The 24986-nt window shown below is 40.2% G+C and overlaps 1 protein-coding gene across 1 annotated transcript in view; it reads right to left on the bottom strand.

The window, feature by feature from the left end:
* Positions 1 to 24705, bottom strand: part of gsg1l (gsg1-like) — a 29960-nt gene extending 5255 nt beyond the window's left edge. The window contains exons 1-2 of the mRNA XM_074655790.1: positions 24054 to 24705; positions 10961 to 11008 (exon numbers count right to left, since the gene is read on the bottom strand). Of these exons, the coding sequence (XP_074511891.1) occupies positions 10961 to 11008; positions 24054 to 24342 (337 nt within the window). The 5' untranslated portion in view covers positions 24343 to 24705. The remainder of the gene's footprint in view (positions 1 to 10960; positions 11009 to 24053) is intronic.
* Positions 24706 to 24986: the final 281 nt, after the last annotated feature.

Raw genomic sequence — 24986 nt, 5'->3', positions numbered from 1 at the left:
TAAAGAAAACAATGTTCAGCATTACAGCTTACTTTAAAATGAACATGTTCTCAAATGAAATCTTAAGTAGGAGTGTGTGTGTGGAGCAGGAGAGGAAATACATCAAACCGAATGCAGCAATGACTTGTGGGATAGCGCTCCTCCTATTCTGACTATATTTTCCCTTTCTGCTCTCTCGCTGATACAGAAGATCACAAAAAAAGCAACACAAAGTTGTGTTGAAAGAGCTCCTGGACTCTGGAGGGTTGCGACTTGTCAAACATCTGAAGCTTTTCCACGCGGCGCTCAGGGAGGAAAACCACGAGACCCGCTGAAGAATCACCAGGCCAAATCTGTTTCAGAAATCGGGTTCAGACGGATCAGAGTTTAGACTGAAGGAGGTCGTTTGGCAAATTATGGTTCATACTTAGGAGAAAAACACAATATGTCCTAAATTTTGCTGAGGAAAAACTGCCATTTTCAAAGGGCTCCCTTGACCTCTGACCTCCAGATATGTGATGAAAATTGGTTCTATGGGTACCCACGAGTCTCCCCTTTACAGACATGCCCACTTTATGATAATCACACGCAGTCTGGGGCAAGTCATAGTCAAGTCAGCACACTGACACACTGACAGCTGTTGTTGCCTGTTGGGCTTCAGTTTGTCATGTTATGATTTGAGCATATTTTTTATGCTAAATACAGTACCTGTGAGGGTTTCTGGACAATATTAGTCATTGTTTTGTGTTGTTAATTGATTTCCAATAATAAATATATACATACATTTGCATAAAGCAATCATGTTTGTCCACTCCCATGTTGATAGGAGTGTTAAATACTTGACAAATCTGCCTTCAAGGTAAATTCTGAACAGATAAAAAATAAAGTGATTAATTTGCAATTAATCGTGATTAAGTATGGACAGTCATGCGATTAATTGCGATTACATATTTTAATCAATTGACAGCCATAAATGCATCATGTCTTGCATATTAAATGTGCTCTACAAGTAAACTTGCCTTGTTGTAACTTTTTCTCTAATAAAATGTCCGTGTCGACTTTCACTCCAGCTGCTCTCGTGCAGAGAAGGATGTGGATATTAGATTTCCATTTTTGTTGTATTTTTCGTCCTCCAGGCACAAACTGAGGGCGGGGACGTTGAATTGTTCCTCCTTCTGAAACTACTGATGAGACTCTGATGAATCATCTCCTTTACAGACAGGACGTGACACTCAGAGCTCAACACAAGGTGAAGTATTTGTTTCTGATTGGGAAATGGGAGGGTGTGTTTGATATCAACACCTGCTTGTTTGACACATACTGATTGGCTCTTTGCTGTGTCGGCGGAGCCCTCCGGTCATACAGGGCAAAAAAAATAAAAAATCCCATCAGAGCAAAGAGAGACATTATGCAGGATGATGAACAAGTTTTACAGCCTACTGTACTTCTTCACGCTCTGGAAATGTGAACATTTTTAAAGCAGAGAGGAGCTGCCCTCAGGATCCACTCTCACCACTCAGACTCTTTCAGAAAGGCAGAAGCTCCTCTTGGATCGTCGAGGCTCACAACTCAGAATTAAACAGGATTATCTGCTCTACTGCTCTGTGCCACATCCAGGCTGAGTTTTCGGTGGAGCTACAGGATCCCTGAACAGACAAAACTGATCACTAATTTTGTTTCACACTTCTCTCTAGGCAAGCTTATTTCTGTATTCAGAGTGTTTTGCATAAGACATTGAGTGTAATAACAGAATGTATAATGGTGGATTGCTAGAAGAAAAAAATATGGTGCAGCCTCCAAAAATTGAATTAAAAAGCAATGGTAAAGAGATGACAAAATAATCTCAAGCGTTTGTTCCAGACTTGTGCAGCTTCATCAGGTTGTGTTTTAATTCTAGGGATAATAAGCAGACCAGTGACAGATAATGTGAGATGTCTGGAGGTTAATGTTGTAAAGATGTAAAGCAAGAAAAACAAAATAAAAGCATTAATCCACATGGGCAGAGCCAGAGTTCCCAAACTCAGGATTTCTGTATAAAATAGAATTACAGGCAAATTAAAGGGATTAAATCCATCTCTAAACTTGTGTTTAAAGTTCTTCCTAAGTTCCTACTAACTACCAACTAGTTTCAAATTGGTGATTTAATAAATTAACCTGCATCATTAAAACTTACAATTACAGTTAATCTCGACAACACGTTCTCACTCCCAACTTGACCAGTAACACCGCTGGGTCAGCGCCCCTCGGCATCGGAGACCGACCCATGGGCTATCCCTCTTGCGTTACTTTTGGACAGACCGGGGACGGCGTGTCAATAGACTCTTGTTACATGCCAAGTGCCCTTTCAAAATAAACTTCCACTTTCACAGGAAGTTAGGTTTAGGCAACACAACCACTTAGGTATGGTTAGGAAACGGTTGTGGTTGATGTTAATTTCACTGACTAGCGACTTACGGGACTCAGACGATTCTAATGACTGCCGTGACAAAACAAGTTTATGTTCCTTTTAGTTTCACACGAACCACGAACAGTGGTCTTGTGGTTGAAAGTCCTGCTTGTCACGCTATTACTACTACGTCACTTGCTCCGACTGTCGAATAACGTTGTAACGCGTTTACATTGGAGTTAAAAGGGTGCCTTCGCGCGTTGGTATCTGATGCAGAGGGGCGCTGCCCAATCGGCAGTATTTGACAAGTTGGGAGTGAGAACGGGTTGATCTCGAAGATCTCCGGTTAATTCTCTTTGGCGATAAGCGGTAATTGCAGGTGTGTATTACTTCCCAGAGATCAAACAGTGTGCCAGCGCCACAGACAGTTCCTAATACTGTAAATACAAGTAGCCTCATTTGGCAACAGATAGTGACTTAACAGACTGAAATCTTTGAGATTATTATGTTAATAAGTAGCTAAGTATATCTTAGCTAAAGACTTTAGTAATACGTACGTTGGTTGCTAAGAAACATCTGTAGAGCCATCCAATCAGAAGCAATCAAAACAGAAAGTCACTGTGGCGTCACAAGAATTTCAATTTGTCCGAAGCATTGGACAAATTAGTTAAACTTTTTGACCCGATGATGGCCATACATGAAAAGTCCGGGGATCATCATTGTGCACAAAGACCGTGAATTTCTGCACCAAAATGCAACGTAATCCATCCAACAGTTACTGGGGCATAGGGAGCTCAAATGTACAGCGAGACTGTGAATGCAGCGTGAAAACAGACTTCCAAATGAAAGCAGACAGACAGTAAGAGGGAGCGGCGATGGATCTGAAACAGAAAAATCTCTTTCATGATACGAAACAACAAAGTTGGGAGAAGAGATGGAAGAAACCAGTGAAACATGAAGCAGGAGAGAAGAAAGGATGAGCAGAAACCTCTGGGGGGCATCAGTGATAAAAGTAGCACTAACCACTTTACGATGCCAAGGTGCAAAATTAATGTGACGGCTGCTCAGATCATCTGAAGGAGAAACTACAGACCTGCAGCTGAAACCTTCAGGATGACAAACATTGAGCAGCGTTTCCTCATGATGTTGTTTTCTTTAAGAACATGTTCTGCCGCTGGTGGGTCTCTATGGATGGCTCTGTTGGTCTGTCCAGACTGAAATATCTCAACAACTATTGTTGAAATGTGCTTCATCATTCATGTTCCTCTCGGGATGACTTGTAATAACTTTGGTGATCCTCTCACTTTTCATTTAGCGCCATCATCAGGTCAAAACTTTAATGTGTCCAATACTTTGGTTTATGATCAAATACCTGCAGACAGGTACATCCAATAATGACATTCAATCAGCTTCAGCTGGACTCTGTGTTTACTGATAATCAGCAAATGTTAGCACTGTCATATCAATCCAGTTTTTTACAACACGCTTAGTCAATACTTTATTAATGCCATCCCATCCATCCATCCATCTTCAACCGCTTATCCGGGATCGGGTCGCGGGGGCAACAGCTCCAGCAGGGGACCCCAAACTTCCCTTTCCCGGGCCACATTAACCAGCTCTGACTGGGGGATCCCGAGGCGTTCCCAGGCCAGAGTAGAGATATAATCTCTCCATCTAGTCCTGGGTCTTCCCCGTGGTCTCCTCCCAGCTGGTCGTGCCTGGAACACCTCCCAAGGGAGGCGCCCAGGAGGCATCCGTGCTAGATGCCCGAACCACCTCAACTTTATTAATGCCAATAAAGCAAATTTGAATTTGAAAGAAAGGATGACCTGCAGCAAAGATCTTGTTCCAGGTTTGAACCTGTGACTCTGCAAGTTACATGAATGACATCTTTTACGCGACTGACTGTCAGGACGTCTATACACTATAGACATTATACCAGTGAATAGGGTAAATATTTTAACTACAGTAATAGATATCACCATGAAACTACCCCAGTTGATTACTTACATTAATACAATTATTGTTTTGTATTACAAGTTTTCTGAAATTGTATGTGCATATGCAATATGCAAATGAGGCATTATCTTATGAAATATGTGCTCATTTGCATACATTTCCAGGACAGAAATGTGAACATTGGATGAAGCCAGGTTCAAAATTCTTGTTTCATTTTGTTGACATATATTAGAGTCAAAGGTTTTTTACAGAGGGGATTATGGATATCTCTTTTTATCACTCCATAAATCAGAAAATAGTTTTTAGGGATAAAATGTTCTATAAATCAAGCTATGAATGATAAATGAACAAACCCCTCTGTAAAAACCTTCAGAATATAGATAGGAATGAAACTGGACAGTTTGGTGGATGTAAGTGCTGCTGAAGTGGAGATTGATGGAGAAAACCGCCTTTAAAGATATGTATTGTTGGTGAATAAAAGATTTAACTAATATCAACAATAACTTCTCCAGTTGATTAGTGACATTAAGATACTGATTTTTTGTATTTCTGAAATGTTATGTTTAAATATGCAAATGAGGCATTATCTAAGGTTAACTTTTGGTGAATTTAGGAGAAATCTACAGACACAAATAGACAAAGTAGTAAAAATAATCACCTAAATGTGTATTTTGGATGTTTTCTTTCTACTAGTCTGAAAATAGACATATTATTGAAGCAAAATAGCGAAACATCTCTAAAATTACCAGTGTATGAAAATGTTATTGCCTGTAGTGTCTCATCTTAATAATCAGCTTTTTAGTGAAGTATCACTCTGAAACACCAACATCACTCTCTGGTTTCTTGTTAGCTTCACCTTTAACTTCAAGCCAGTCGATGGAAACAAATTCCAGCGGTATAAGATGCCTTTAAGGGAATCTCACAATGCAAGAGTATTGACCAAAATCATGTTCTCCCCTGTTTCTGGTCTTATTGAATATGTATCAGAGTGAGACTTCATTAAACAGCAAATAAAACGTGTTTTGAGGGGCTGATAACAGGAAGCAAGGAGCTCATCAGACCGAGAGGCTCAAATAATTACATCTTTAATTACTCTCAGTGTGTGTGTGTGTGTGTGTGTGTGTGTGTGTGTGTGTGTGTGTGTGTGTGTGTGTGTACGTTTGTTTTCAGCAGTGTGTCAGTGGTGTCTGATGTTCTCTTATACATTTTTGACTCCACCTTTCAGAATTCCTCAAAACATTTCCATGTTGAGAACACATATGTATTCAGATTCAGACCCAAAGGAAACCTCAGTGACACAATTATTGATTATCTAATTAAGTGCTGGATTTAGGGCGAAAAATTAAATCAGAAGAATCATTTTAATTCACTTAAATAAGTTCTAGTGAATTAAATCAGGGCGTGCAGTATTGATAAAGAGATACAATTGCTGCCACTTCTTCCTCTCGTTTGCCTCCACATGCAGTCCAGTCGCCAAGGAAACATGCTGGCATTGTACGTTTCTGCAAACCGTGGTGTAGTATATCAAGCGACTGTTATTGGAGGTTACGTCGTATAATAACGAGTATAACAAGCAAGAAGGTCTGCTAAGGGCGATTGTTTTTTTTTTAGTAGTGACAGTTGTTACGTTACATTGTTACATTATATTGTTACGTTACATTGTCAAGTTATGCTGTTACATTGTTACGTTAGGTTGTTATATGATGTTGTTACGTTATGTTACATTGTTACATTACATTGTTACATTACATTGTTACATTACATTGTTATGTTACATTGTTAAGTTACGCTGTTACATTGTTACGTTAGGTTGTTATATTACGTTGTTACGTTATGTTACATTGTTACATTACATTGCTACATTACATTGTTATGTTACATTGTTAAGGTACGCTGTTACATTGTTACATTACATTGTTACATTACATTGTTACATTACATTGTTATGTTACATTGTTAAGTTACGCTGTTACATTGTTACGTTAGGTTGTTACGTTACATTGTTACGTTACGTTGTTACGTTACGTTGTTACGTTACGTTGTTACGTCATGTTGCGCTATGTTACGTTATGTTGTTACGTTACATTGTTACGTTATGCTGTTACGTTACGTTACGTTATGTTACAAACGTTGTAACATTAATATTTTAACACAAACTATTATGTTTTTCTAACCTTAAGAAGTAGTTTTGTTGCCTGTAAGCCTAACCAATTGTTTCAAAACATTAACCATGTGTCATTGTGCAATTCTGCAAGAGTGATACAAGGCTGAAACATATTTTTGGTTTAGAAACATCGACATTCAGCATATCCGTGGTTTGCAGAAACGTAAAATGACAGCATTATTTCTGGCAACTGGGCTGCCACATGTCTCCGCTCCACAATGGATGGATACATCTTTGGTTTGATTTTGGATTATCTGATAATCATTTTAACTCAATTTTAGTGCTGACACAAAAGTTTTCCATCTTGTTTTGAAAAACAGATTAACTCAAAGTTTGGTGAGAAGAGAAGCTGAGGTAAAAGTGATTTGTTTATGGTGAGAATCTACAAGCCAAACTAAAGGCCTCTACACACCGGGGGCATGATGAATAAATGACATGGAAATGCAAAATACTTGACTGCGAATATTGGGAATATTGGGCTGCTTAAGTACTAAGAAAATTACACAGAGTTTGGTTGGTGGCTAGTCATGCATTTTTCAGGTGGGTCTAGTTTTGCTGGGGGACTTTCCACTCATGACCAAAGCACTTCTAAAATCCTGGCTATGACTCTCTGAGTGTTTTCTTGTAATCAAATTTAATTTTCTTGTTTGTTTTTTTGATGTTTAACTTTTCATTAAGAACAAACTTGGATCTGACTGAGGAGCAGCTGTGTGTTATAAAACACAGCAGTGAGCATGTAGGGCTCAAAGGAAGGCAGATTAACATATTGCATCCTTGTGAGAGGCAAGGTCGCCCCGCTCGATACATCATATCATCCACCACTGCTCTTCTTCCAGATGGCATTAACAGATGAAACCATCATTTCATTATTAACTACCTGCTCGGCATGAAACAGCGAATTAGAGGCTACGCCCACCTGCACCAAAATATTCCCTTTCTTCTGGACGCTCAAATATTCCTTTTAAGAGCTGCATAATATAAACACCAAGAGCTGTTAGAAATAAGCTGCTCTTATCTGCAGTTAGGAGGAGATGTTCTCTCATTATCCAGCTCCTAATACATACAAATTTATTCTGTCTGTTTTACATTAAGGATCATATTAAAAAACAAACAAAGAGAAGATGTAATAAAGGCCAAAGCAAACAGCTTTTTTTAAAACATTAAAGAGGTCCTATTATGCTTTGTGCTCTTTCCCTTTCCTTTGTGCATGAAAAAGGGTCTGCAAAGTTACAAAGCCCAAAGTCTTTGCCAAAGGGAGTTACTCTCCCCCACAGAAACCCTGCTCCTGAACTGCCTGAAACGCCTGGCTTGAAGTCTTTTCTTCTGTAACATGCTGACAAAGTCCGTGTAGGGAGGAGGTCAGGGAGGACGGACGGGTCAAACAAACACAGGACTTTCACCCAGAAGACCGCTTATCAAGTGAAACTAAAATTCAATACATTGAGTTATTTTAAGGACTGGAGTTATTTTAAGATACGCATGTAACTACATTAGAACGTAACCATGTCACGTATACGTCACGTAGGCTACTTATTTTAACCCAAACCATGATCTTTTCCTAAACGTAACCAAGCAGTTCTTTTTCACCATGTCAAAAAGAATGGTCATATATGTCGTTTTAGGAGTCATTGGCAAACAACCTGTTCTGTTGTTTATGTAAGAGGACATGCTGCCAATGAAAGACTTTATGTAAAGGAGGTAAATTGTTGTTCTGTATATTGTTGATGGAAACACAACGATTTTCTTGTGACAACTTTGGGAAATTGGCTTAAACTCTGGATGTGAACATAAAGCGTCATCCTCAATTTTAGTGAGGTAACAGGTCCCTATAACTTCCATAAATCAAACCTGACAACACACCGGAAAAGACTGAGCTTGTTTCATATCAATTAATCCATGTCACTTTTACTTCTACTCCCTCCTCCGTCAGTATAATCACAATGAAGGCGTTAGGATGCTTCAGAAGGTCCTGAAAAAGGTCCCTTCTGCCGAAATATCAGCCATCTTCATCCCAGCATGCAAAGTGCTCCTGCTACTTTGCAGTTGGGTCAGATCACGTTCTCAACATAAACGAACCACAAACAACCGGACTGAGACCACATTATCTAAAGGGTTTTGGTGTGGTTGTTTTGGGCTGTGCCTGAGTATGACTGCTGTGTTCATATCTGCCCAAACATTTGTATTGTATCAAGGCGGAAACCAAACACGAGTCTGATTCAACTGGACTAAATAATGCGTGAAAACGCCCAGAGACACTTTTGGACGACGTGTTGAACAAACTAGTTTGTTTAAAGAATACTGAGGCCTTAAGGCAACTCATCTTCTCTTTGTCCTCTAAGATGAGGATAAACTGGAAAGCAGCAGCAGACTGATCCTGTATAGTCTTGACAGTTGGCAGTTCAGAGACTGTTCTCACCAGAAAACTGACAGCATTAGTTGTTTCTTCAAATGCCGAAAATGGAAACTGTCCTTCCAAATTCCCAAAATGACATGTTTACGTTCAAGTAACAAAGACATCTTGCGGCTTTAGGAAGTATGAGTTATGAGGTCGGGTTGGATGGATGGGTCAACAAAGCATTCAACTTCAACCCTTTACTATTCTGCCCTCTTTTTTAGAGAGGTAGGGGTGGAGGACAGGGGATGTTGAGGAGTATATAAATAGTCAACAATAGAGCTGGGAACCTGAAGATTATTTTGAGATGCAGCTCAGCACTGTGTGTCAAGTTGTTCCAGTTATTAATAAGAAATAAAAATTAACGAATCAATGAATCAATCAATTAAAAAAATTGTGTATAAGTAAGTGCATAAGAGCGTAGAACATGATAATAAGTATATGATGGTCCTTCCCATGCTCTATTATGTCTCATAAGTTGTTGCAGCAATTTTTTTAGTTGATACCATTTCTTACACAGATTTGGTGCTAAATTTAACCATTTTTTACCACTCGAGAATTGATAAAAATAATCAATAATCCCTCCAAAATACCACATTAAGACACCAAGACCTTGAGGAACACCATAGAAAAAGCCATGCTGTGATTTGGTATCAAAAACTTTTGACATTTGGAGATTTCTTCAAGAAATGCATTTTTTAGCGATTAGATGGCGAGCACTTCTGTTCTGTAAACTGCTCAGAAACCCCCTTATTGTCAACCTACCTAGGAAAGCCATCCATCCTCTGAATGAAGGTCTCTAGTTTGTGGCTGTAAAGTTTCATGAGGCTGTGATTATCCTAGAGGTCACCACAGGTCATTTCTATACAGTGAGGTCAAGTTTCATAAAAATGTTCCCACTACAATGAGATGGCTGCTATGGGGACTAACATCATCACACATGAATACAGTTGGGCTCATTGGTTCTACAAGAGTCTCAGCTTTACAGTAATACCCAATATATGTAAATCCAAGACTGTTTAAGGACCCCAGTATGCAGAAATATTCAAATACCCTATTTTACTAAACGAAAATAACACGTTTATACTGAATTCAAACAACTGCATGTTTTTTGCCCCAAATGCGTGGGATTATCATAAAGTGGGCATGTCTGTAAAGGGGAGACCCGTGGGTACCCATAGAACCCATTTTCATCTTCCATCTTTATCTTGAGGTCAGAGGTCAAGGGACCTCTTTGTAAATCGCATGCCAGTTTTTCCTTGCCACAATTTAACGTAACTTCATAGCGTGAATAGTTTCCTATCATACCAGTTTCTTCAATCTAGCTTGAAAAATGAGCCCGCAACAACTTCTGAAAAACAGAATAGCTGGCGGGCCGTCGGAGTGTTAAGGGGAGCGACTGTTTGTTTCCTATTACCAACCGCCATTCAACATTGGTTTCTTTTAACCATGAACACGACTGCTTCTTAACTCCAACTATGATTTATATTATTGTAACTATGGCAACAAAGGTCCTAAAAGTTCTTATTGTAACTCAAACTATGATCTTTCCAAGTGTTTTTTGTGTCTAAACCTAATCAAAGTCATTGCATTGAAAAATTACCTACTCTTAAGTTTTCCTGACAAGTGCCACTTTGACTGAACAAACTAAAACTGCTGTCTGTCAACAAAGCATGTCAATTTCTTTTATCATGGCCACCATCTTTCGCTGACCTTCCCCATAGTTTGTTTATAGCCACAACATGTCCTTTAAATTGTCCATCTTCTCACTTTAACTCATTGCTTGTTGGAGCGGATCACCATGACCTTGGTTTCATTTACATGTCACACCATTTTCTTTATAATTAGACGTCCTTCTTACAGCCAGACACAAAACTACTGTAGTAGTTGAATCAATATCTGTCTGATCTCTGGAATATTTAAAAAGAAAGCTTCATGTGAACTCTTGGTTACAGAACAGAATCCAAAATCAAACAATGAGAAGATGTGTGTATATATTTTTTAGTTTTTTTGAGTTCCTAACGAACAGGTGGGGAGCGGTGGGGAGTGGCGGCGAGGCCTAATGACGGCCATTACTCACCTCTCTCCGACGCCGGGGCCAGATCAATGAAGCTCCGACACTTCTCACCTGAGAGAGGGGAGACGGAGGGGGGAGGAAGAGAGGGATGCAAAGAGGAAACGAGGTGAAGAGCACAAGGTGAAATGAAGCAGAGAGGGAGGATGAGAAAAGAGATGGAGAGGAGGAAGGAAGGTAGAAAGGATGAGGTGATTAATGAGAAGGAGAAAAGGATGAAAATTAATGCACAAGGTGGAGAGAAAAGGAAGAAAGGAGCGTTAGTGTCAGTGCGTCAAACCGATAATACAAGCTAATAATGCGTCAGGCTAGTAGACAGGGACACAATGAGTCGTTCAGTATCAACACAGGAGTTTGTCAGTGTCTCCTTTACTGACTTTATGTGACGATAGCGTCTTCAGCCATGACGCCAGAATAACTGGACAGATGATAATAGAAGTTGTTTTTTACAGACGCTAGCAGTCGTTTGGTCGTTCCACCACTTTGACTGAAATATGTCAACAACTATGGGATGGATTGTCATGAAAGTTTGTACAGACATTCATGTTCCCCAGAGGACGAATAAGTCTGACTTTGGTGATCTTCTGACTTTTCATCTAGCGCCACTATGAGGTTGACATTTGTGGTTTCGAATGAAATGTCTCAAGATCTATTGAATGGACTGCCAGGTCAACATTTTCATGTGTCCCATACTCTGATTTATGACTAAACACCTGCAGAACTAATGACATTCCCATCAGCCTCAGATGGACTTTGTGTTTAGTGCTAATTGGAAAATATTAGCATGCAAACACACTAAACCAAGATGGTGAGCATGGTAAACATTCAGCCCGTTCTCATTCCCAGGATGTCAAATACAGGACATCCTGGGACAAGACTTTGGACTTTGGGCTGTCGGCATTCGATACCGCCGCACAAGGCACCCTTTTGCAGCGAGATGGGCTTAATTTAACTACAATGTAAACCCGTCCACAGCAACAGTAAACGCTCAGAGAAAGTGCTGTAGTGACGTAGTTTACAGAGCGAAAGAGACACACCAGGCGTGTGGGAGGGTAGGTGGATGGGCCCACCAAACACAAGGCTTTCATCCTGGAGACCGCTGTTCGTGTCCCGTGCATCATGTTTCACTTTCACGTTACAATCCGCCGTTCGTTCGTGTCCCGTGTTCACAACGTCAAGTCACATTTAGGCCTGCATCAGACATAATCAAATTTGCAAAGAAATTATCAAGACATTAGAATATTTTAAAAAAAATGACTTGCTCCCACACACACTTTTCTCTGCTTTATTAGTCAACGTTTCGGTCAACAAGGACCTTCATCAGGACATTAAGCAATAAGCATTAACACATTAGAATTACCTTAAAATATCTGGTAGCATTAGTTACGTTACAGTAACCGTGTCACAGTGTTTATATTTAGTGGGTTCATCAAACTTTATATCCACACCTGTAACACACTCCACAGTTGTATTTAATAGTGACTTCATGCTATTTTTAGTACAATATTCATGTAGGGAGTGTTTTGCATAATGCATTATCATCTTGGCTTTCATTCCATATTTCCTGGCACGCTCCGGCTGCAGAGAGTTGATCGGAGCTCGGAGGGACCTTGCAGGTCACAGATCAGCGGCTACAACACGAGCCATAACTCAGCCTCTGCAGTGTCACAGGCAGCAGGCAGGCCCATCCATAACCAGCTCCCTCACACTGAAGCCCAAACAACAGATGAAGATACTGAGGAGGATGATTTGAGTTTCAGAGGCTGAAATAGACTTGAGCTGAAACTTGAGTCTATGGTGTCCAAGTTCCAAACTACAAACTAATTAGGAGGTTTTGAGAATAAAGTACACCAGAAAACTGACAACATAAACATACTGGTGAGCAGCTTCACGTTGATCTCAGATGGTGCTTGTACTCTATCATTTATTTTTGTACAAAGCAGTAATGTGTTGTTCATATTATCTGGGAAGAAAGATAGAGATGAGAAAGTAGTTATATAATAGTGGTTTTGATGCAAAAATAAAGTGGCGCCAAGGAGCGTGACAAAGCGACGAGTTGGGATGAGAACGTGTTAGACACGAACGCAGCACAAGTCACGTTCAAATACCATGAAAACTCACGTAGACTTTTGTGAGATCGACCATTCAGGGACCGAGGGAGCGAATGAAAAATGAATGGGACTCATACTGTGCATGCTACCCACCATGCATCGCAAGAACCACTATCTGTTACTGCCTGTACTTAACCATCTGTGCACACAGTTTCAGTATTCATCACTAGTGTTTCTGGAGTCTGCAGAGGTCAAACGTGTTCCATATTAAATCTTCCTTTAAGTGGACAGTTGGTGCCGAGGCAAAGTGATGGAGAACCAAACGATTATTGAAACACACCACTTGTCACGTCACATTTGACCTCTGGTTTCCCTTCAGAGGTACAATCCCAATGTCCACACTCACAAACTCACAGAATTTGTGGCGTGTTCCCATGAAGTCCGTGAGGGTTTAGGGCTGACCCACCGTCAAATCATCAAGTCCTTGAGGGCTCTCTCGCAGACATTTTGAGCCCATTATGTTTCCTCACCGTCACATCTCTAATCGTGATATGTCACTGCAAAGTGCCGTCCAATTCATATTTATACCTTTTCAAGTCCTTGGAGCCTCTCACACTCAACCATTTACCATGTGACCTCAGTCAGGTCCCTGAGGGTTCATGGCTGAAGGCCTTAGGGGGGATATTGACTGGGCTAGTAAGTTTCCTTCACCTGAAGATGATCTCACCTCTGACCTTCCAGCTCCGCTGTTCGTCATCCCCTCATCAACCTGTTGCTGATTCTTCTCTTTGTTTGTCTGATTCCACCTGTCTGTCAGGTGCAGACTGTTATCCTAAAGGTCATCCAGTAAACCACCTTTAACCATCTGATGTGTCTAAATCCTTTCTGCATTTGAGTCCTCCTCTTTGTTTGCCAGTTCCCAAACTTTATAATAAAATAAATTGATAATACCTGCAGCTAAAAGTTGCTCCATGACTCCCCTGTTATAAATGCAGCATGCTATTTGACAAATCCTGCCCAGAAACTCTTCTGAAGTATTATAATTCATCTTTTCCAAGGTTAAAACTCGAGGGAATAGAGAGAGAGAGAGAGAGAGAGAGAGAGAGAGAGAGAGAGAGAGAGAGAGAGAGAGAGAGAGAGAGGAGGAGGGAGGAGGCAACAGATGAATGTGTTCATGACTCGGTGAGCTGCAGTCAAAGAGTGCCTCAGCCAAAAGGTGAGCAGCTCAGCGTCTGATTGGGACATGAATCTAAAATGTAATTAAAGAGTGAGCGGGCTTGTCTGTGACCTGACGACAGCACTAACTAACAGCACAATCAGTATTCCTACGCCTTCCCACATGCTCATGGGAGAAAACGGCACTCTAATATGTCAATTAACCAAAAGAAGATCCCAGTTATCATCACGCTCCCAGTCCATCGGGTTGCAACGGAACGGATTCATTTTAAAGAGGCTTCAGGTGCTTTTTAAATGTCTCTAGTTTCACACCACTCCTTCATTATTCCCTCACCCTGCAGCCGGCACCTCCGCAGTCTGTTTAATCACTGATCCGATGTCATTCGGGGCTAATTGCAGCTCTAATGAGTATGAATGGTGCTGTGAAACAACGGTTAACGTACCATCACTTCTACAGTGGTGACTCTGTCTACATTATTCAGCCGAATCAGGTGCAGACCGCACAGAGAGAACCCACTTTAATAAGAAGTACCTTCATTTATTCACACACAAATGAAAGTAACTAAGTACATGTACTCAACTGCTGTAAGTATTTTTATTTTCTTCTACTTTATAAGTCTACTCCACTAAAATTCAGAGGCAAATATTGTACTTTTTACTCCATTACATTTATTTCAACCTATCCTTATACAACAATTTGTATGATGTCTTCTTCTTCCTCCTTTTTCATTCATTTTCCGACAAATGTCCAGCAACACATGTCAATTTACGCTTGTTACATGTTTTACAAGTAGAGATAAGTATGATATAAAATAGCCTGAACTTTGTTTTCCAGCCCCGTATCCTATGAATTATGCCCAGATAGAACGATTCTAACTCAACATTTAATTTCAGTGACAACTTTATTATGTAGAGGGAAATATAGGATTAGATTTGGGTGTGGACGGTTGTGAATGTTGTTAACCATCAAACAATCTTCAGTCATTTTAACTCCATATGCAGCCCCGTCTCCTAGAAGTTCTATTTATGTACTAATTTGTTTTCCCAGTTACGTTGTGGACCATTAAAAAGATTCATAATAACGTCGTCATTGAGAGAGGAGCAGGTGGACCCAAATGCAGGAGACTACAGACAACAGGAACCTGGAGAAAATCATTCGAATGCACGATTCAAAGCAGGCAAAGCAAAACTGAAACTCTCATAACTAAATCAAGGATCAAACAAAGACTAAGCTGAAAACCAGGAAACAACAAACTAATCTGACGAGAGGGTGAAGTGCAGGTGGAGAGATGGGCGGAGAAGCTCAGGTGAGGGAGATTATGAGGTGATTAGGCAGGAGAACGGGCCGGGAGCTGATTGGCAGGGAAAAACACTGGGGAACAGGAGAGGAGCTGATTGGTTGGGAAGAACTAACGAGGCTGATTCAGAGGAGGTGTCGACAGGTGAAACTAATCAGGGCAGAGCAGACGATCAAAACTGGCAGGAAGTAAAACCAAACATGACACACGAGGAGAGTGGCTTATAAAATAAAACAGGAAACACTAAACAAATGCACGAAAAAGGGAATACAGCAGAAAACCCCAAAACCTAGAAAGCAAAATCCTCTTCTAGACAAATCAGAACTAATATAGAGCACTAAAAATGTGACAAGTGTAGTTGCTACAGGTGGATATTGTATTGCAAGATCAGATATTTTGGTGGACGCAACAAACATATTTGTTGTTGCAAATTAGTTAAACATAATTTCTAGGAGACAGGGTTGCCATATGGAGTTAACCACTCTGCAATATCAGATCTGATATCAAATCAGAATCACTCCAAAAACGTAAAACAGCAACAACAACTCAATTATCAATCATCCAGTTAATACACTTTCAATTTAACTGCATTCATTTGGGGAAATTCATGACAGAAACAATTAAACAGCAACTACTGCTGACACACACACACACACACACACACACACACACACACACACACACACACGTTAATTAAATGTTACCTCTGAAAGAACTGAGTTTATAAAAAACTCAGTTTGATGTCAAAATGAACTTCTGGTCTCATTACTGCTGTTAAACAGAATGGAGCTGAGCTGCTTACGAGTCTCTCCGCCCGTCCTGCCAGATTGTAGTGATGTAATGAAGTTAGTAAGCCTCACTGAAGTCACCATGTGTTTTTGATTTAACCTTTAATTCCCCAGGTGGCCCTGTCGATGTCTCTCAGCACAGATGTGACAGCAGCAGGATAAATGATATCACAATCAAACCATCGATGTGTGATTACAGTAACAAAGGTTAAAGAGTTGAGAGAAGTCAGAGAAACTCGACTTGTTTAATCATCCCTTTAAATGCTTGAATGTGAAGCGGTTTTCACAGCAGGCTGTCGGTAGAAGAGGAGAACAGGGACTCTGAAGAGCAGCACAGTGAGACGGATGAATAGAGGCAAGTTGTACAAAACTGATCAGCACTGAGACACTGAAAAAGATGCAGAGACTGAAACAATCTCTGGATGTTGGTGCCTGAGGCCAAATATCATGGGTGGCCTTTTATGTACGCACCCAGAAAGTGTGAGGTGAACATTTTAGGTAGTAATTTCAACTCTAATACAGTTTTTGTGGTATACGGGCATAGGTTTGCATATAGGAGACAGAATTGTGCCTACCAATATTTGAGCAAACTCAGTGGCATCTTTGGAGTGAACAGACATAAAGAGAGAGAGAGAGAGAGAGACCTCAGTTTTGGACAATCTAATTAAAAAATGAAGATGATCTGCACCAAGCCCCAGGGAAGAGCGCCGGTCGTTGATCCCAATTTTCGTACAACTACAACTTCCGTGTCCGTCACATGATGCCATTGGGCCCAAAAAGACTTTTTCCCATAGACTTAAATTGGGAAAGAGACGTCTGTAACTCAGTGGATAATTTTTTTTTTAGGTGAATCAACTTCCCAGTATGAACACTTCAATAGTCCTTATTTAAATCATTAGGTCCTAAAAGTTGTAAAACACACTAATAGCAGAATCCAGAGTTATTTCCCTTCCTCCGTTCATGTTATACATCCATGATCTGCACCCGCAGCACACACCTCTCTGAGGCTAACCAGCCAAACAGCATACACCCGTGTGAGCTGCACATGCGAAAGTAGAACTAGGTGACATGTTTTAGACCAGACAGTCTATAAAAATCAAATATTCTGTATGTAGGAACCTTCCAACCTCTGGTTCCTTCTCACTGTTCAGTAAAATGTCAGCCATCTGTTGTCTTCTGTCCCATAACACCTTGTGTCTGTCTCTGTGGGACGCTGATGAGCAACAACACCCAACCAGTCCCCTTTATACTGGGAGACTCTGGCCCAATTCCAGTCCACCCTCTCCCTACCTGCTTCCATTCCGTTTGCATGTTTGCGTGGAGGGTCCGCCATATTTAGTCCCATCCCAAATAGGGGTGTAAGAAAATATCGGAAATATGATTTGTGATACTGTATCGATTCTCAAAAACACTGTATCGATTTGTAACTAACTAAGTTTACATGCAAAGATTAACTCATTCAATACTCTATTTCATTTGCAATATGCGCAATCTCAAAGTAATGCTATGATGTTGGATGTTACAGGGACTGTTATACTGTATATGCAAATCCCACTGCTCTGATTGCATAAAATCATAAAAACATTTTACTCAGATTGTATGCTTATGGTGGTGTGTTCTTTATACTATGACAGCTTTCCTAAAATTAGATTTTAAAAAATCGCTATATATCGCCTTGCTTACAGTATCGCAATATATCGCAATCGTAATCATTACACCTGTATCGTGATGTGTACCGTATCGTCAGATTCATGACAATACACAGCCCTAAAACCCCAAACCAATAAGCGGGGAGTGGAAGTCGGTTATAAAACCCTTCGATGCCGACTTAACCAGTTGCCCTTACTGACGACGTGCAACGCCGCTTTGTGTTCCTCATGGGACACGCTCCGTACAAATGGTTCCGTGCGACTACCGGTACAAACATTTACTGTAAACTGTTCAAACTAAGACAGACATTTATATTGTCATACAGACGTTAACAACTTAAAGGTTACGTAATTACCCTTAGTCTAGTCTAGAATACAGTAGACATGTTCATTCACATTAATTAATCTGTGCAATAATCTGGTTTATTCTGGCATTTATTTATACAATACATTTAAACTAATATTCTTATTTATATGTACTGTTTTGCATTTTTACACACTCAATGATAGAGCCCATTTTCAGCATTATTATTTGCACCGTTGTTATATATTATTTATATTTTTCCATTAGTATAGTATTTATATTGGAGTATAATGCACATCTTTTACATACTTATTTCTTATTTATATTTTCTTATGTATTATGTATCTTAAGTATTTCTTATTCTGATTGAGAGAGGGAAGTTCGTTCCAAAGCTTCCCGCTTTATTTATACCCTACGAGTTATTAAAGAGATGAACTAGTCAGTAAAATTATGTCCAAAACTCTATTTGCTTGATACTGCACTATTAGATTAAATGCGACACTGGTACTGTACTGCTTGTGTTGTAATATTGAGTTTAATTGCTCTTGTAGTTCGTTTTAATTTTTATTCTTAATTAAATTTTACATGCTTCTATTTATCTGTGCTTATTTCTGTTCTTGTGCTGCTGCAACGCCTGAATTTCTCCTCTGTGGATCAATAAAGGCTTCTTATCCTAAACATCCATCACACCACGTCATACTTCAACTGTGACCTGCTGTAGTCGTGTTCACAATGTTTCACCTAATGAAGGATTATTTATGACATTTTTCTTTCAGTTTGACCTCCAAATTTAGTGATTTAGGTGGTTTATTTACAGCCTGTTTGACCGTCTCGCTTCGCTTTTTACCAAAGTCACCGTGTTCCCAGATTTTAGACAATAACCTGATATTTTCAGGTGGAATTTCATCTCATTCTCACTGTGCAATATCATTTTCCACTTGTGCAATTTTGTTAATAGGCTGTTTATTGTCAATACTGTATATACTGCTCCTATTTTTATACTTCCTTCTATTTAAATGGTTCACAATTTGTCACAATTTTTCACAATGTTAACTATATGTTACAACGTTAACCACGGGACTTCTGCCTAAGTGGCAAAATATGACGAGTAGGAATGAGATCATGTTGGATATTAACTTGGAGGGTACAAGGTTAACATTACTGATAGAAAATAATGGACAAAACTATAAAAATAAGAGCCACGTTGTGATAAACTTTGAGGCACCAACATTTCTCCTGTACAGTAATGTAACTGTAATTCAACCTCTCAACAATCTCTTGATCGTCTATGATTTCCTGCTTTGTGACATCTCATAATGTACTTTATAATCTCTGGTGTTATTTCATATTGTGAGTTCTGATGTTTATGAATTACTGAGGCTGATGTTTGTGAGTTAATGAATGTTTGATGGGTCTACATGTCTATCATCTCCTCAGGATGAGCTGCAGCCTGTCGTCATTACGGGGAACATAAGAGGCGGTTTAAATTCGGCTTATTGTTCTTTAAAGACAAACAGTAACAGAGAGAGCAGTCAGAGAGGACAAGATGAATGAATGAATGAATGAATGAGAGTGAGAGTAGGAGGGAGTCTCACTGTAAAATGTTAATTAACATAACTCTCTGCTCGGTGATATATGTGACATCCAAACCGTCTTTATCCTGCAGAGGCAGAAACACAAAACAGTAATAGAGACATTGAAGAATGCTGCATACATGAGAACTGACAGGTGCTTTATATTTATTAATTATTTATTTAATTTATTTAACTGAGCAAAAACTTTATTAAGACGGCAAAGTTGGTGTTAAAATAGAAATTCACAGTAATGTTACAAAAATAGTGCCATCAACGTGATCTCACAGAAATCCGTGAGATGACCACGATCTCTTAACAGCGTATTACGTGGTGGTGACATGTGACGTGTAAAATGATGTGCCTGCAATACGGAAACAATTTAACGTTATGTTTGGGCAACAAAACTACTTGGTTAGGTTTAGGAAAGGAAAGACCATGGTTTGAGTTAAAATAAGTATGTTTGTCACGTAACAGTATGTAGCTTACGCAAGTTAATATAAGTCAACGCTGACTTTTGGTTTCACACGAGACACAAACAGCGGTCTCAGGCTGTTTTTAAAAGATATTGTTAAAAAAACATGTGGTTGGTTTGTGTGGGATATTATCCTGTAAGCAATTACACAAGAGGAATTGTCCTGATAAAATAGACGTAAAACATCTCAAGACCTTAAACATTGATTTAATTTGAACAGAAAACCACAAATCCATTTTTAAACTTGTGCAAAACACTAATAAGTGAAAAGACTTTACTTTACAACCACTTTTGCCAAGAAATAGGAACAACAGATCCTTTAATGAGTTGAGTAGAGTAAAGGCCACTTTACAATAACAATGAATACATGTGTTTTCAATCTGCCAATGGAACAAGGGAAAATTCGCCTGTAAAATTTCTTTAAATAATATTTAAATAATAAGATAAAAAGAGGTCTTGAAATTAGCTGGGAAAACTCATTTCGAGCTATATTTTTCTAGTATTTGGAGGTGTTGTGTGTATATTTTTACAAGATGCTTTGTCTAAAAACAAGTCACTATATCTCACTGAAATGTTACTTGTTAAGTGATTCTGTCTTATATTAGGTGTTATGAGATATTTTGACTGGTAATTAGATAAATATACTTTGTAAGGTTTTACAGTAAAAATAAAGGCATCAAAATGCCAGTAAAATAAACACTATCATCTAAAACATTACGTTTTAATAATTGTTTCGATATCTTTTCACTTTTAATCTAAATCCACAAACGTCTGCTCCATTAAACTGAATTCATCACCGTAGTCCCCGGTCCTATCGGTGAGTGCATGTATAGTTTACCAGTCATGAGCTGGGCATGTATAAACAATATATAAACTATGTACCCTGGCTTCAGTCCAGACACCCACCATCATACATTTTGATTTGGTTCCAAAACGAAGCAAACAGCTGAATAAAACATGGAGTGAAGCAGGAAATCCTCCATATTTTCTCCTGCTGGGCTTCCTGGAGAGTTCCTCACTCTCAAAGAGATGAGAGACAACACAACCACAATCATGATGTTTAACTCTAATAAATCTGATGTTTTTACTGGTAAATGTTGTTTAAAGGCCCTGAACAACACAGGTGTTCACACTTATTTTCTGGCTGATCTCAGGTTCACGTTGGAGCTGTGATGCTGATCGTGTCTGCGCTCTATTTGACCTGTTACGTAAAGGCAAGAGAAATGTGGTGCAGGTGGAATATGAGGCGGTAGGCCTGTAGGTGTGACGTTGAATCAGGTTAGGGCTGCACGATTATGGCCAAAGTGATTTGATTTTACTGACAAAATATTTGTATTTCACTTCCACAGCTAAACAAACAGACTGCTTTCACTTCCATGTTGTGCCACATTCCTGCTAATGTACAAATCTTTGCATCAAAATAAACTTAAAAAAGATTTTTTACCAGAATTCAGTGCACTTTCGTTTTGATGGGCAAAATGAGTAATATACAGTATATTAATCTTCTACTCTGGACAGCAGCTGCAACATTCAGGAAAGTCTTTCCCTGGCTGCAGCTGTAGGGTGTGCGCGCAGCGGCATGACGGCTCCCCAAAAGTGAAACCCAAAATATCTCTATGGCCACCTGGTGGCCGGCTGATAGTTTCTAAACGTCAACATTGCAGGCGATCAGGGTCATTTAATTGCGGGAATGCCAAAATTGTGATCGCGATCAATATTCGATTAATAGCGCAGCCCTAAATCAGGTGATAAAGAAACAGCAGCAGGTGGTTCAGCTTTAATCTTTCCACACAACAGAAGCCATGTGTAATATATTAGTATTAGTCGATGTTATTTACGGTGTCGTGCATGTGGTATTACTTTTGTGGTATTTTTTTTTACAGTTGCTGGTCTGGTTTTGGAGTGCACCCAACGTGAGTTCACTCAACTCAATGCACCAATAAGATAACTGGAGAGTCAATCAGGCTCTGTCTGTACACCCCCACGCCGTCCTGACAACACGTCTAATCAGGTTCTGAAAACAGTGCAGTGCACCGTTTTGCTTTGTGTTGAACGTTTCAGTGTGCAACGGCTTTGGCTATATAAACCCTGCTGTATTAAAAAGGCCTAATACTCATAATAACATAATTAACTCATACAGATCGTAAACACAGTCTTGAAGGTAAGAAGATTATCCTTCACCTGAAATGTGAGGCAAAGGTTGGCTCACTATAATTAGGAAGCACAGTTTCCACATCGCCCTTCTCTCGATTGGCATGTTCTCTGCTATTCTGGACGGCCAGGGCAGTGACTATAATATCGAGCAAACTTTGTAGTTTTAAACACATTTAAACGGATTTCATCAGGCATCACACCTGCACACAGAGGATCAGGAACCTGGATACTGTTATGATCATGTATAAATGGAGCTAAAACGTGCAAGGTTAACAGGTCACAGAGTCAAGGCAGCAAATCCCCATATTTGAGAAGCTGTAACCAGAAAATATTTGTTACTTTTGCTTGAAAAATTATCAAAATAGCTGCCAATTAATTTCATGCAAATCAACTAATCGATTAATCTTGTCAGCTCTAATGAGAAGCTTCCATTCCTGAGAGTAATTTACAGGTGATCTATCCAACGACAGTGAATTACACACAGTGTTCAATGGACCTTAAACGCATCAGAACAACCTTTATACCCCTCCTGAACATGTTGACCAGACGAAACTAAAATAAACAACATTTTGGTTGACACGAACTGAGATGATGTGGATTTTACGCACAGAGATTAGTGCGTAATTGAGCTTAATTACTGACCTGTTAGCTTCATTGATTCAGGCGGGACAACGTGCTCTGATTTAAAGGGACTGTTTGTTACTTCTTACAGGTACCGGGTCGGTGTCCCATGCACGCTCGCATATGCGCGCTCGCGTGTGGCTACGCTGTTCAGACCGCTTCTCTGCTTGCTCGCCTTCACTAACACAACGCGCGCGTTCTCGCTCCACCTCGCGTGCATGCGCGCTCACTACACACTGCAGAAGAGTTAGTTTAGCTCTGAGAATATCTAGTGAATGTACAGTGGACGTTTGTGCAGAAATAACTGCTGCAGCTCCTCCAGACCAACAGAGGTTTTCCGTGTCTTGAGAAGTGACGGGGCTCCGCAACGAGAAACGTTGTCGTCTCTTCCCTGTTCCCTCCCGCCGTGGTCCGGAGGCTGAAGCAGGAAAAGCCAACACTAGGATCAGCAGTGATTCATGGAGAGACCTTGGTCTGGTCAGCTAACATTACTGCCAAGCAGGTGAAATATAGAGTGATATTGTGGTTTTAGCTGACGTGTGTCGCCTCACTGTTTTGAGCGATGCTTGTTCATGTCTATGTAGAGTGAACAAGCACGAGCCCGACGCTGACTTTCGTTGATTTAACGGCCACAGGCAATTCTGAAAGTTACAAACAGTCCCTTTAATTTCATGTAAATCAACTAATTGATTAATCTAATCTAATGAGAAGCTCCATTCCTGAGAGTATGATTTCTTGTAGATCCAAATCTTACAGGTGATCTATCCAACAACAGTGAATTACACACAGTGTTCAATAGACCCTAAATGTTGGATTAGATTAGCGCTTAATTGCGCGTAATTACTGACCTGTTATAGCTTCATTGATTCAGGCGGTGACAACGTGCTCTGATTTAAAAGCATATAAAGAAAACTTCTGGGGATAAAACCAACCAAGATGCTGAATCACATACTGTAAATCCCGCTATAGATTATTTTTTTTAAGTGATCAACCTCTGGCCTGATGTGCCCACCTGCTTCGTGGATGTTCTCCTCGCAGGAGTACCAGATGCCGGTGTGGAAGCGGCGGAAGAGGAAGCGGTCGTCTCCGGTCTCCCAGCTGTAGTGCACCTTGTTCTGGTCCGTCTCGTTGACTCCGTAGTCGATGCAGTTGTGTCTCCGCTGCTTGCTGCAGTTTGGCTTGGGGACGCGCTGGGTGCCCTCGCACCAGTACGTGGTGATGAAGGCGGTGGTGGAGAAGAACAGAGCCACCAGGTTCAGAAACACAGACAGCAGGGCGCGACACTTCCGAGTCGTCTTCATGATGTGTCAGTGCTGCGAGCGGCAGCAAGTTTCATCCAAGAAGTTCATCCAAGAAGGAGGAAGAAAGAAGCAGGAGGCGGTCAGAGGAGGAGGAGGAGGAGAGGCATGGCGAGGTGGAAGACACACAGAGGAATTACGCGCGTCTCTGCCTCTTTTCTCCTCTTTGTGTGTCACTTTGTCCTCAGAAGAAGAAGAAGAAGAAGAAGAAGTGACAGGTGGTCCGGACACCCCGAGAGAGAGAAGAGAGAAACCTGTAGATTATAAATCATCTACTTCAGCATCACATCCCATAGACCTCCTCCTTCTATAGCATCACTGACACAACACCTTCAGTCAGAGAGCAGGACGCTCAGTGAGGACACCAGAGACTGAGAGGCTGAGAGAGAGAGAGGAGTCACTCTCTCAGCCTCTCTCTCTCTGTTCCTCGTGCGTCATCACCGTGACCGGACTGTTCTTATAGCCAAATAAAAACAAAACTAGAAAGGCACCCAGAGAGCAGTTACCAGTGACGGCTGGTGGAAATGTTTCAAGGTATAGGGCTGTGCCATATTCAATAAATTTCAGCAAATATCCCGGTATGATTTAATGCAAAAAAAGTGAAGGTATCAGAAAACACATTACTAGTTTGCAGTTAAATAATTAAC

Source organism: Sebastes fasciatus, chromosome 13, assembly GCF_043250625.1.
Source record: "Sebastes fasciatus isolate fSebFas1 chromosome 13, fSebFas1.pri, whole genome shotgun sequence".
Lineage (NCBI taxonomy): Eukaryota > Metazoa > Chordata > Actinopteri > Perciformes > Sebastidae > Sebastes > Sebastes fasciatus.
This window is presented reverse-complemented; position numbering and strand designations above follow the sequence as displayed.